The 14,884-nt window shown below is 44.1% G+C and overlaps 1 protein-coding gene across 5 annotated transcripts in view; it reads left to right on the forward strand.

Moving 5' to 3' along the window:
* Positions 1-14,884, forward strand: part of ADAMTS9 (ADAM metallopeptidase with thrombospondin type 1 motif 9) — a 181,863-nt gene that overhangs the window by 151,224 nt on the left and 15,755 nt on the right. For all 5 annotated transcript variants that reach the window (XR_014232106.1, XM_082344613.1, XM_082344612.1 and 2 more), the window contains 2 exons: positions 539-630; positions 5,460-5,564. Coding sequence is in view for 4 of the 5 variants with exons in the window: in XM_082344613.1 (XP_082200739.1) it covers positions 539-630; positions 5,460-5,564 (197 nt within the window). In the remaining variant the exon portion in view is untranslated. The remainder of the gene's footprint in view (positions 1-538; positions 631-5,459; positions 5,565-14,884) is intronic.

The raw sequence follows: 14,884 nt of genomic DNA on the forward strand, positions 1-14,884 counted from the left end.
TGTGGGTTCTAATTGCTCCCCATTTTGGCGATAATAGTGCCTGGGCCACGGGAGGACAGATGAGCCTCGGGGAATAACTGCTAAGTAGCTGGAAATGCTTTGCTGGCTTATTCCCCGCCCCGTCCTGCAGTCCTGCAGCCTCGGAGGCTGCTTCTACTGGAGATTCACAATCATCCAATTACACTACATTTAAGCGAGGTGATTCACATATTTATTTATATAGGAATCAATTCCAAAGTCATCTTAAGCCCCCTTTTTTGGCTTCCATACTGTGAGGAGACAGAAAGTGCTGGTAAAACACAGAGAAGGAAGCTCTCGGACCCACAGATATAGTGAGGGGAAAGCAAGTGTACATCTGGATCCGTTTGCTCACTAATCATACTTTGGATTGTTTTCTTTTTTCCTCTCCCATTTCCTCTTATGATTTCTCTAACTCTTCTTCCCTTCTGTCTCCTTGTTAATATCCTGTCCCTTCTCTTTCTCTTTCTCATACTCTCACCTCTCCGCTCCCTATAACCCTGTCTCCAAAACCCCACAGCCACTGACTTACAGTTTGCCAGGACACGCGAAGGACATCCCGTCCCTTTTGCCACCGCCGGGGACTGCTACAGCGCCGCCAAGTGCCCACAGGTACGAGTCGGGAGCTCTCCACCCCTCACCCAGGGATTCACATCCCCCCACCCCCGTGACTGCATCTGGTTCTGCAGATGTAATTAGAACAGCAGCTCTGGAAGGCACTTTGGCCACCTGTATAAAGGGCCTCACAGATGCTCACAGCCCCTAACCCAGTCACTCCACTCCTAGGAGTGTTTCCTAAGGAAATGATCACAGCCAGGGGCCAAACTTCCTCATTCAGCAAAATGCATCTGTGATCATGGTAAACGTTTAGAAACCAATTAGATATCACATGGCAAGGGTTTGGTTAAACACAGGACGATGTTAAAACAGTGAATATTATGCAGTGACATGTGGGTAAATGTTTAATAACTGGCTCTCCAAGGGAAGAGCGGGGGGAAAAGCAATGCTTTGCAGCATTTGCCCATTTCTGTGGTGTAAATTTTCTCCCTGACTGGTTACAAGTCATCAGTATCGTGTCACGAAATGGAGGGTTTGGGGAGAGTTGCACACAGTTGTCTCTCAAAAGCCAGTGCAAGTGGGTTCCAACACCCCGACAGTCAGCCATTAAAGATTCTGAATATTGCATGAGACAGAAAAACTGTCACTCCTGTTTCAGATGTGTGAATGTGCCATGTTCAGACCAAGAGGTGCAGAGTTATCTCCTGAATTCGCTTTCCCCCAGAGCAGCTGCACGGCAGTCTTACCCGTTCTACAGTTGCACACGTTTTTTGCCTCTTTAGAGGTGTGGCAGGTTTTGACTCGCCTTTCGGAAAAGGCTGTGATAATCCTCCTGGGCTCATTTTGCAAAGCAGGCATCAGTCTTTGCCAGAAGCTTCTGCAAGGAGAAGGTAGGACAGACATAATGAATTAGGTGATTCTGGACAGGAGAACGTGGCCCCAGTCTTTCCGTTGATTTACATGAGGTCTTTACAAAGCTGTTGTCAGACTCTGTGACAAGAGTTTTCCTTGTTCCTGTGGGCCTTCACGGATTCTAGGAATTGGGACTGGGTGATACTCAGAATCCCAGGCACTGTCTCCCCAGGGTGCGTTTACACACAGCCACAGAGACCATCCTAAGACAAACACATCTGAATTTTCTTTTAACAACGTGTTTTCTCAGCCCCAAGCTTTAGAAAGTATTGCTAAACATTTTAGAGAAGTGAAAAGGAAGCACTCAGGGGAGAAAGAAAATAAACAAAGGACAGAATGTTAAAAGGGGCCTTTTCTCCATTACCCAGGAATTGAAAACTTTTGAAGTGCAGTTTCTTTAGAGCACTGGATGACTTCAAACACCCCATTCGTATGGGTTGCATTTAACAGCTTATATAGATTGGCCAGTCCTGCCTTTTTCAAATGCCTCAGGATTTTCTTGTTTCGATATGTGCATCTTTGGGGAAACTTAAGTAAATGAGAGGTAATTTGCATTCAGTTATTTTAATAATTCAGAGACAAATGAACCGATTGATTTGCTAAATCCTGGCCCTAAAGCAGTTGCTAAGTGAGAAAACCAAAGCCAGTGAAAGGTTAAGTTGTATTTTTTCCAGCCCATTCTTCAAACCATATCGGATACTTCTAGAATTCACTTCCTCAGAAGTATATTGAGCACCAACTATATTGATGAAAGACGGGAGTTTTTCAAATCACTTTTCCAGGGAAAAGTCTGTAGAAAGCATGACTATGCAAGCTGTTTTGGAGCCCTGCTTGTCCTTTGGTCTATGACTGCAGAGAAATGAAAGCAGAGGGATGCTGTGTTTGACAATCTGCTTCTTCTTCCTCTGCATCCATTGCTGTTGCTTGGGGGAGGTCCCCAAGAGCTGTCAACTCAAGATGCAGCCAGAATGTATTTTGTTATCTTGATCACGGTGGATGCAGCATTATCATTACTGATGCTGGTGTTAATAGCGTTTATTGAGCGTTTACAACACTTGAGACACTGTGCTCAGCATTGGTAAATCAGCGTAGCATTTAATCATCCACAGCATCCTATGAGATTGCCCCCTTTTGACAGATGAGGAAACTGAGGTGTAGAGAGATCGGGTAACTTACTCAAACCCACACTAGTGCTCAGTAGAGGCCGGATTTGATCCCAAGTGTGTCTGAGTTCAAATCCATGATGATAGACATGCCTGGCTGATCCTGTTTCCAGACAAGACTTTGCAGCATTCACCCTTGTCCAACAGAGAACAAAACCTCTGTTTGTCAGAGGTATTATACATCTTTCGCTAACTTTTCTGGATCATCTAGTGTATGCGTGTCTTAATTACCTTTACTCTTTTAAATCAGCAACAGAGATAGTAGCTAAAACTCTCATGCCCTTTAGACCCTGAGGATAAGGCCTTTAGGGGTAGAGATATCCCAGACTGGAGCTAGAAAGGACGGTAGGTCTTGACTCCTCTGGTGACACTCAACTTTTAGAGTGCTAATTATCAACTAGGACGCTGGCTGAAAATGCAAATCCCTGAACCTGAAAAGGCCAGGAAGAGAATAAGGACAAAAACTCTTGCTTATCACTCGCTCTGAAAGGGCAGATCTAGCTAGCAAGTAGTCTGCTTGGCTACGTGCTCAGTCACTGGACACCCAGATCAGCCAGGGGCATCCTTAGGCTAGAAGCCTGGACCTTCTAAGGACTTTGACGTCAAAGCAGATCAAGTCTGCCTTCTTCGATGCAGGCAGAACAGGCAGTCTTTGTGGGAAACAGGATAGGGAAGGAGAGATGAGGGCATCCTTGGCAACAAGGAGGTCTGGGCATTTGTGATTGGTGTGGACGCCCTCCTCAGGGTAGGAATGATAGTAAGATAAGAACACGGCCAGGTGGGCTGACACAGCATGTAGAAGCCCGTGTCTGAGGAGGCTGGGCAAGGAGGCTGAGCCTGCGGTGTAGCCCCGGTCATGAATACCTGCGTACTGAAGCCACTCAACATAACAACCACTAACATCTGTGTAGTACTGTCATAAAACAAGTTCCAAAAATATTTTTAAAATATCACCTACCCTCTGCCAGGTAATAAGCTAGGTATGTTATACCTTCTACTCTTATTCACAGATTATGTCTTATTAACCCATTTTACAGATGGGCTTAGGAGAGGTAAGCCACTTGCCTGAGGTCACACTAAAGGTAGAAGAATCAGGATCCTAGGATAATTTCATCCCCCAGACCACAGCATGATTGATGTTTGGGGCTGGATAATTCTCTGTTGTGGGAGATCATGCTGTGCATTGTAGGATATTTAGCAATATCTCTGGGCCTGTCTGCACCATCTGCTAGTGGCACACACACACACACACACACACCCACTAGCTGTGACGTGACAACCAAAAATGTCTCCAGAGACTGCCAAATTTCTCCTGGGAGCAAAATTGTCCTCTGATAAGATCCACTGATTTAGACCAAACTAAATCCTCCCATCACCTCTGTGAATAGGAATCCTGTTTGTCCCCAGGGTACAGATGTGGAATTTAAGGCTCCTAAAGAGTTCATAAACTCTATTTAGCAAGTATTTATGGAACCGACATGGAGAGGAAACCTCCAAGTTGCACCTAGTCCTGGAAGTCTTCGTGGAAGAGCTAGGATGTAATACTTAGTTAAGACTCTAAATATCAAGTGCCTAGTCACATGTTACAAACCATAACTGGTATAAATAAAGCAATACCAAGTCCCTCCCCTCAATAAGCTTACTGTTATATTAGAGAGAAAAAACTAACACAAAACAATTAGAAAATGCAGGACTGGTATCAGTATTTTTGAGTATCTACAAGGTACCAGGCATTCACTCCACGGCTAATTTCATTTAGTCCCTCACTACACTACTCTGTGGGAGGCGCTCCTATTACCTTCCATTTTACAGATGGACCGACTGAGGTTCTTACAGGGTAATAATCTGTTCAGGTGAAAAAGCTGAATTTACGCTTAGGTCTGATTGGATGTGAGTCTCCACCTTGCTGCTCTTCTTGATTTATTAAAGACCGTTTTGGCAAAGAACCGGATGGTAAGGCTCAGAGAGGAAGCCTTCACCCACGTCTGCAGAGAAAGAACATTTTTAACTCTGAAACTGTTCATGGTGGAGTAGGAAACCTCAAGAATCTATTTTAGATGCCTTTGTGGAGTCATTTTTGCAAGAGAGAAAGACACAGAGGCAAATGGAGAAAGCAAGAGAGATTCTCTGCTGCAGCGTCTCCTTGGAAATAAAAATGGAAACGCCCGAGGCCACGTTTGGAAAGGAATCCCAGAGCGGGGCTGGGAGGTCTAGGTTCCCTGCGCCTGGTAGCGGTGGCGGGTCCTGTGCGGTCCAGAGCGGGCCGCGCGCGCCCTCTGCTGGCAGCTCCAGAGAACGCGCCTCTGCTTTGAAGTCCCGCCCCGCTGTGCTTAGGACGCGGCGTGCTCAGCGCCGCGGGGAGCTGAAGCCCAAGGAGGCTTTGGCAGCGAGATCTTGTTAGAAAAATTACACTGTGGCATTTTGTTCCTGAAGGAATCTGATAATTGTGAGCAACATCAGGATTGCTGAGTTAGGGACGCAGAATAGCGGTAGTTGAGAGCGAGGACTTTGAAGTCAGGAAAATGTGAGTTGGGTTCTCAGTGTCTCCTGGAGAAGTTAATCACCTGCGCCGGGCCTCGCTGTCCCCCTCTGTAAAGAAAATCCCCTTCTGAGAGCTCTTGCGAGGATGGATGAGATGATGCATGTAAAGTGCCGGGTTCACAACTCCCCTCTCCCCCCCGCAAAAGAACCCTCAATCATTAGTAGCTATCATAATTAATATCTTTCTCCAAGTTCCCTTTTATTGTGTGGCCTTTGCTCGGGACGTCACGTGGACTAAAAATCCTTTTCGTTGGCCATTTATTCCAGGGTCGTTTCAGCATCAACCTTTACGGAACCGGCCTGTCTCTGACTGAATCAGCCAGATGGATCTCCCAAGGGAATTATGCCGTCTCTGACATTAAGAAGTCGCCGGTAAGGTTACCGATGGGTTGGGGGATGGGTTTTGTCTTCCTTCCTCCCTCCCTCTGAGGCGGTGGTGCTAAAAGGGGTGTGCTTTCCCACTTCCTCAAACCATTTTACAAAGTGTCAGCAAGAAAATTTAGGACATAAATCAAAGGTTGAAGCGTGTAGAGGTGCGTGGAGCAGACAGTCTTGCTTCCCTTCTGGTGAATTCTTCCTGGAGATGTGAACCTGTGAACCATTTGGAGCAATTAGGAGGATGCCTAACCAGGAAGCTGAAAGTAGCCAGCAGCCTCTAAGGGAGTGTGTGGCCCAGACACCTTGCAATTAATTAGTCAACATGCAATTCACCTATGTGAGCTTAGGCAAAGTGATGTCAGTCTGTTTCAGAAGAATTGAAATACAAACAGGGCTGGAAAAAGGGGTAATGCATGAGGAGGGTTTCTGGAGAATTAAGAGAAACACAGGCTCTCCAAGTCAGCTTTTCAGGCTCTAAATAAAATCTTGCTGCTCAAGGTGGGATCGATGCCCCCCCAGAGCACCCGCATTGCCTGGGAGCTTGCTGACAACGCAGTTTCTGGGGCCCCAGAGCTTCTGAGCAGGACCTGCAGCTGAACAAGGCCCCAGATGGTTCCTGAGCACAGTACAGCTTGCGACACTTTGATCTGCGTACCGTTTCTCAGCGTGGGTGTATGTTAGAGTCACTTGGGAAGGTTTAAAATGCATGTGCCCGGGCCCTACCCAGATTCATGGAAGGGGAATCTCTGGGGAATTTGAAATTCCCCAGGTGACTCTAATGCATAAGCGGGGGGCAGAAAGCACTGCCCTTTCCAGCCTAGAAGTTGCCATGATGTGGGGCAGGAGCCTGACCCGCAGGCAAATGTGAAACTTACGGGGTGTGGCCTGTGGCCCCAGTCCTGCCTCAGCAGTGACCTCTGCCTCCCGGTCTCAGGATAGTGAGTAAGGGAGGAAAAAGAAGAGGACTGGAAAGTGTGGTGTTTATTCCAAGGTGAGGTTGCCAGACAAAGTATAGGATGCCCCATTAAATCTGAATTTCACATAAACAAGATTTTTTTTTTTTTTTACTGTAATCATGTCTGAAACATTGCATGGGACATACTTATTCTAAAAACACAGTATGTGTTGTTTATCTGAAATTCACATCTGACTGGGTGTCTGGTATTTTTATTTGCTAAACCCTATCAAAATCAGAACATAAGGAAACAGCTCGATCAAGCTGCTTCCACCAAGGAAGGGAAGGAACATCAATTATGACGTCCTGGGAAAATCTCAGAGGTTCCTGATCCCATTTTTTAGCTTCCAGAGTTAAATGTGTGTCTTTGGGGTAAAAAAAACAAACAAAAAAATCTTTCTCACTCACTCTTTTTTCTATCTAAGCCAATCAGCTCCTTCAAATCTGATTAACTAAATGACCATATTGATTGCTTATAAATTAATCATTAAAATTTTTTTCTTGTACTGAAAGGGATAAAGAGAGCTGAGAGACAACACACGTGCTTTAGAATGTGTGCTTTACACTGTGTCCTGAAATTATGTTCTTCCTTGCTCCTACTATATATTATGTTTCAGTGACTGAAACAAACAAAAAAAATTAATTGACCAAAACGTGGTCAGACTTAAAGCATGATTATATAGAAAGCCATCTGTGTAAACTGTAATCTAAGTTTCAATTCTGTTTGTTAGTGTCATTACTGCAGTTTTCCTCCAGAACCTAACAATATAATTATAGCCGGGAGCGCCACCTTGTGGAGGCAAAGATTACTGCCCTGCCAAGATGGGCTGGCTGTTTCCCCAGCTTTTGGGGGATTACGCCTGTGCTGAAGGGAATTGGTTTCACAATTGCCTGTCAGCACTTTTTTTTTTTTTTTTTTTTTTTTAAATCTTGGTGTTCCATGACAACTCAGAGAGCCTGAGCTCAAAATTAATCTCAAGGGTCTGTCGAGCACTCCTTATGAATCCCCAGGAGCCAGAACGGAGCAATCTCTAGCTCCTAGCAGCCCCTAGAAATGATGCTTTGTGTGCCTGACCTGCTACGCGGTCCACAGAGCAACATCCCCTAGGGATACTCCATGAAAATAGGCTCCCGCAGGCAAAGACACTTGGAAAAATTGTGTATTTTATTTCCTTCTTGAAGAGTCGCAGTAAGCATGTGTGTATTGTAGGTTGGAATAAAGTGTACAGGAGGGAAACCTGTGTGGTTTTATTCAAGCCAGCATTTCCCTAAATCATTCGTTCTCAAACTTGGGCCAGGACTTGGTAAAACACATCCAGCCTGGGGAGAGGCCTGAAATGTACACTTCCAACCGTTTCCCAGGCGATGCTGATGCCCTGGTCTGGGATCACATTTCAGGAATCACTGACCTAAGTTAAACCAACCACAGAGCCTTCTTTTCAAAGTTATGCCTTTTAATTTCCCTGAGTTACCAGTGGTCCATGGAACACACTCTGGAAAACTGTGTAATGTCCTGCTCCCATCATGACTTAGCACCGTCTTGCTTCTGAGGGACCGAGGCTGGTCTCCTCTACGGCACGCAGATCCTGGCCAGTCCTAATCTCTTCTCCAAATAGCCCTGCTTTGATTCACCCCTCACATCATCACTCTCACTTTCCTTCACTTTTCTGCTGGGAGCTACAGAGAGAAAAACACAATGAAACCCTCCATTTTCCAAACCCGCTTGACGATAAAATGTTTTCCCCAAGCGAAACTAAAGGAAAACTCTAGTCATTCAGGGTAAAACTGAATTACTAGAACCACATGGAGGGCAGGAACATGGTCTCACCAGCAGGAACAGACCTGGTAAAAACAAGTCTCAGTGTCAAGGTTCATTCTTGGCTGCCTGTGTGTGGTGGGAAGAATTCTTTTTTTTTTTTAACTCATAAGAATAATGATTTTTGTTATTGAAATAGCCCCTATGTATTGGGCAATTTATATGCATTCAATCCCATTCCTCCAGCTTTCTCATCAGATTCTTGGGAGAGTACTGAAATCAAAGCCTACAGAGGCTGCAGAGTATAGAGGTTAAGCCCCCAGACCCTTAAGTCAGACCGCTGGACGTGCTGTTACTAGCCTTGCCATCTTTTCTTTTTTTAATTTTTATTTATTTATTTATTTTTGGCTGTGTTGGGTCTTCGTTTCTGTGTGAGGGCTTTCTCCAGTTGCGGCGAGCGGGGACCACTCTTCATCGCGGTGCGCGGGCCTCTCACTATCGCGGCCTCTCTTGTTGCGGAGCACAGGCTCCAGACGCGCAGGCTCAGTAGTTGTGGCTCACGGGCCCAGTTGCTCCGCGGCATGTGGGATCTTCCCAGACCAGGACTCGAACCCGCATCCCCTGCACTGGCAGGCAGACTCCCAACCACTGCGCCACCAGGGAAGCCCTAGCCTTGCCATCTTGGGCAAGTTATTTAACTTCTCAGGGGTCTCAGTTTCTTCATGCATAAAATGGGGATACTGGTGGTCCTTACCCAGTTGGGTTCTTGCGGAGCATAAATGAAATAGGGAGATAAAGCTGTTTGCATGTCACTGGGCAGGCAGCAGGGGCACAGTAAGTATTAGCTGTTAACGTTACAACATTTTCATAGGCCTGAGGCTTGCCGTAAGGTTGCAGAATTGGTCAAGGTGATGAAGGAAGCAGGCTTGCTAGCAATGGAAGGACAGGGGACTGCAGCCCGAGCAGAGGCTAAGCCTGGACCTGGCTGGCCCCCACTGCACCGCATGGATTTTGTCCATGTGGGCCCCACCCCACCTGGGAGTAAGGCATGTGGGACGCCCCCTGGACCCAGGGATGGACCGCTAGACAGAGGCTTCAGCTGTACCGGCTTGGCTTAGGGATACCAAGTTCCTACTCTGCTTGTGTGTGGTGGGCAGCCAGACAGAAAGGGGGGCTTGGCCCGATTGTGGGATTGGAGAGAAAAGGTTGGCGTTCTGAGCTCCTTTGCCGGTGATACTCTGTGCAACCTCAACTCATGAATGTGCTCAGGATGTGAAAGGGTCCTCAGCCCCCATCGGGATGATCCCCCCACCCCCAGAAAGATGCCCCTTCTCAGAGCTGTTGTCTGGCCTTCTGTCCAGGAGGAGGTTCCGGAATGGCCTTCAGAGCCAGGCACAGTGAAGGGCAGGATGGGAGAGGTGCCCTCAGGTCTCTGTGCTGCTTCGTGTACCTGGGGGATGGGCAGGGTCCACAGGGAGCTGGGGGCCTGTGTTTCTGAGGTACCTGGCCTTGGGGCCCAACGGTCATTCCTTATTCTAGGGGAAGAGCTATAAATGGAAGAATTGCTTTGAAATTAAAAATTAATGAAAGTTGCCTTACCATGGGGGAGATGGACTCAGTTCCTGTCTTTTAATCTTTTAGTTCATTTACAACCAGTGGAGTTAAGGTCACGTGATAACTACCTGTGTGTGTGCACGCACATAGCAAGCAGAGAATCAGTCCTCACGTACCTACCGTAAGCGGCCTCCTAACCCGCAATTCATCTGTGAGAATCCAGTTTTCCACCAAGTATGAAAATCACGTTACAGACAAGTAGAGTGAAACTACCTTTTATATATGTGTACATTTTATTCTGTACGAATCCATAGACGTTAGATGTTTATACATATATCCGTATATATAAGTGTGACTAGGACTATAGTCGGAAAAAAATCCAACCAAATACTGTGTTTTATGGGCAGTTTCATCCCCAGCATACTGCAAAGAAATGCAAATAAGTACATTTCAATCAAAGATGTGTTGGCTTTGCTAAATTACATGAGTCAACCTACCTTGGTCATATTGACTGCAAAAAGCAGAGAAATGAGTGAAAAGTATGAACCATAAACTATTCTTTTTTTTAATAAATTTATTTATTTTATTTATTTATTTTTGGCTGTGTTGGGTCTTTGTTGCTGTGTGTGGGCTTTTCTCTAGTTGCGGTGAGCAGGGGCTACTCTTCGTTGCGGTGCGCGGGCTTCTCATTGCGGTGGCTTCTCTTGTTATAGAGCACGGACTCTAGGCATGCGGGCTTCAGTAGCTGTGGCACGCAGGCTCAGTAGTTGTGACTCGCGGACTCTAGAGCGCAGGCTCAGTAGTTGTGGTGCACGGGCTTAGTTGCTCTGTGGCATGTGGGATCTTCCCGGGCCAGGGCTCGAACCTGTGTCCCCTGCATTGGCAGGCAGATTCTTAGCCACTGTGCCACCGGGGAAGCCCTATAAACTGTTCTTAATGGAACAGAGGTCGTTCATTTTAATTATATGTAATAGCTCAAACTCTACTAACAAAATATTTATTGGAAAGAGATTTTTAGAGGGCTTGCTTTAATGAAGAAATAAAAATGATTTCCAATTAGTGTTTCATTGTATGCGAGCGGGTGCTTCAAAAGTGCTGGAAAACATACCTTTTTTCTCTGAAGTAGGCACTGTTTCCATGACAATCATGTTTATGCTATTCATTTTCTCAGTATATTTTTTTTATTCTGTAATAGAAATAAGTTTTAGTTCAGCCTTTACCTAAATCAGATTGAGTCCTAGTTAATGCAATAACATGAACATTGCAGAGCTAGCATCAGCGATTTTGTAATTACTCAGACTGTTCCTCATCTCCATGAGAACAGGCTATGATGGAAATCCACACAGAAGAAGCACCTTTATGACAATGATCGCTAACACTTATAGAGTACCACATTAGGCCAACTGCTCTGCTGAGCACTTTGTATGCTTCCTTTCATTTGCAGCAAACCTATAAAGGGAGACTCATATTATCCCCATTTTACAGATGCACCAGGAAACTGAGGTGTAAAGAGGTTATTAAAGACAGGATACAATCCTGAGGCAATCTGATCTCTGCTGCCAGGGCAGGAAGAGTTTGGGTAAAAAATAAGCTTTGATGAGACAAAAGACATTCCTACTATGTCAGCATCCTTAGGGCCACCAGACCTATACTTCAGCTTAGAGAAAAAGTTCCTGGCTAGAAAACCGGTTGGTCTGGCATCAAATCTAGTTGGTAGTGTCAGACTAGCTCCAAAACTAACAGGGGTCCCTAAAACCAAGACCAAGTAGGGTGATCGAAATCCATCTCCCAACCTAACCTCACTCATAATCAAAAACATGCAAATTTTTAAAAGAGTAGAACTATTTTTTCTGTTTGTTTTTTTTTGCAAAATTGGAAAGTTTTTCCTTTTTCCTTTTCTTTTTCTTTTTTTTAAGTGAGAGTATCCATTGTTTTCAAGAGACTTTCATATTTTGACCATATGAATCAAATACAGCCCAAAGATACCCTGAAATGCATGCACAAGTATGGTTCACACCAGCGTTAGTCCCAGTAGAGGAAAACGTAAAACACCTTAGATGCCAAACCTTGTTCAGCAGTCAGGGGTAGGGGGTGGCTCATATGACATGGTAATTTACAAACTGGGATATGGTGCCACAGTTAAACAAGGAGCTTTTCATAGCGTGGGGAAGCATTGAGGGGACTGATTAGCAGGGCCATCTGAATTGCAGTTCACCAAGAAGAGTGTACTTGTTCAGCCTTTTTCTTTCACTCACTCACCAGATGTGTATTAAGACCGCTGTGAGCCACTCACAGCTAGCTTCTGGAAACCCTTGGATTTTTAACAAGGCACTGGCCTTGCCATCATGGGGCTTACATTCTAGGGGGAAGACAGACATAAAGAGAGAACTACCGCATGTTATAGGGTGCTGTGCAGCAGGTAACTGCGTCAGAAAGGTTTCTCAGGGGAAGTGGCCTCTGGGCTGGGTTCTGAAGAATTTACCGGGCAAAAGTTGGGTGGTCCAGTGCACACAGAGAGGGAGAGGGAAGAGAGTTCCAGTGAGAGGAGTAGCATGTGCAAAGGCCCTGTGTTATAAGAGGCATGTTAGAAGAACAACCCAAAGAAATGCAGAGGAGGGGGAGTAGAGAGAAAAGATGGGACAAGACAAATCCGGACAGGCAGGCAGGGTCAGCCCGTGCAAGGCTGGAGACCAGGGTTCAGCAAACTTTTTCTGTAAAGGACCAGCTAGTAAATATTTTAGACTTCGCCAGCCAAGAGGTAAAAATCGTTGATACTATATACGTATTTATATGACAAGAGCAAAAACAAATTCACATAAAAATTTTAGTGATTAAATTCAAAGTGTAATAATAATTGAGTATAAATTTTTGTTATCCAGATCTACCAAGGAAAAGAATGAAATACTGAGAGAGGACAGCATTTTGCTTAATCCAGTGTTCTCTGCTATCAAAATTGATTCTAAATGTTTATTTGTTAATGCTGATCTGAAGTGAGATTTTCTATACTTCATCTTTATAAATGTCATTTTGCAGGGATAGGTATTGCCAAATACTAATATTGTCCACAACCATATCATTTTAGTTGACCATATTCATGCCTTGGCAGGCGTTAGTAGAATTCTATTAGATTTTTCACTTGATATTTGCCTTTCAGCGTGTCATTACATTACAGATGAATCACTTGTAATTGAAGGTGAGATGGAAGCTCCTCAATTACCTCATTAGATGGATTTTGAAATATGAAAATTTCCTTTTCGCTTACGTCCAAGTCCAAAAAATACCACTGGAACTGTTTTTCACGCTCAGAAAATATATCCACTACAAATGTACGTGGAATAGCGATAAAGCTTCTTGTTTTAACATTTGACGGAGTGGGAAGTGTGCAACCTGCCTTATTAACATGATTTATGATTCAAACAATGTTAGTTATTGAAATGACTTTACCACAGTATAACTTTTGCCTATAAGTGCAGTTTTTGCCTTGTAATTTTAGCTCCCACTCATTAAGAAACATTATCAAGTCAGTAGCAAAAGATAAGGTCCAAAGCCATTAAGTGTTCACTGACAGTGATTGAGAACAGTTCTTCTTGTTCAGAAAAATTTTAAGCCCAGCCCTGAGCTCAAAATTCACAATAAAACTTTACCACTGCTGAGTCGTCAATCTGCTGGGTGTTAGGATAAGTCAGGGTATTCAGCTTCTGGTCCTGACCCCAAATTTCCAAAACTGATGAAGGTTAAGTTTATGATAGAAAAAGAAGTTCATTATTAATACCACCGGTTATGTAACACCAGGTAGGTTCATGTATTTTCCACAATGAATACTCACAGTCTTTAAACATCTTACATTTTCACAAGCTTTGTAAATCAGTCCAACTAAAGCTTTTCCCGCTCCGCACATATTTCTCACCATTATTAGTTGTGAACGCATCTTAGCAGATTACACTTGAGTTTTTCTGCGCTAGTGTTTTCTTAATCTCTTTGAAATACTTCCACACAGACCATTCATGGAGACTAATTCTTTGATCACTTCAAACTCAGCATGGTCTCCTCAAATGAACAACTGAAGAGTATCAGTAAAATCTATCTACTCACCAAAAGCCAAAGGAAACCACTCCAATTATTTGCTTTGTTTTTTAATTGATTATTGATGCGGCTCCCAAATGTCATTAAATTATTGAGCAACTGGTCTTACCAAAAGGATAACAGTCTTCAACAAGTTGATTTTCTCTGGACACATTTCTTCAGCAATTACAATTAAACAAGGTATCATTAACTCAGAGAAAACATTTGTTTTGCTAACAAATGAGCCATTTGGAAACTTACACATTTTCATCTTTTATTCTTGCTCATTTTGATTTTCTATTTTTGTGAAGAATTACACTATGGTGAGATATTCTGTTCTAAGTTTTCTAAATTCTTGACCGTTGATCTCCTGTGAGTTGGGAATATTGTGACACATGCTGAATGTGGTGATGTTGGTATATTGTATTCTTTTAGCACAGCTGCCGTGTCGTTGCATGATGAACACAATACTTTGCCATCTAAATGTGACAACAGAATAAGCCACATGCTACTGTACCTTAAAAGTGCAGTAGTCAGGACTTCCCTGGCAGTCCGGTGGTTAAGACTTCACCTTCCAACGCAGGCGGTGTGGGTTCGATCCCTGGTTGGGGAGGTAAGAACCCACATGCCTCATGGCCAAAAAAACCAAAACATAAACCAGAAGCAATGTTGTAACAAATTCAATAAAGACTTTAAAAAATGGTCCACATTAAAAAAAAAAAAAATCTTAAAAAAATAAAGTGTAATAGTAAAGTCTACTTTTGTCTTCTTTTCTTGTTTTGACATATACTGGTAATAAGAGAAACGAAAGAAAATGTTATGATATAGCAACACTCATGGCACTCAAAGCACTATCACGTTACAGTGTCACTGTGACGTGTGTGCAGAGTAGCAGTGTGAGGCTACAAGGGCCATCTTGACCACTCACCCCTGCTGTTGTAACGTGAAAGCAGCCACAGACTTGAGGGAAATGAATGGACGTGAATG

Source organism: Balaenoptera borealis (genome assembly GCF_965194805.1).
Source record: "Balaenoptera borealis genome assembly, chromosome: 12".
Taxonomy (NCBI): Eukaryota; Metazoa; Chordata; class Mammalia; order Artiodactyla; family Balaenopteridae; genus Balaenoptera; species Balaenoptera borealis.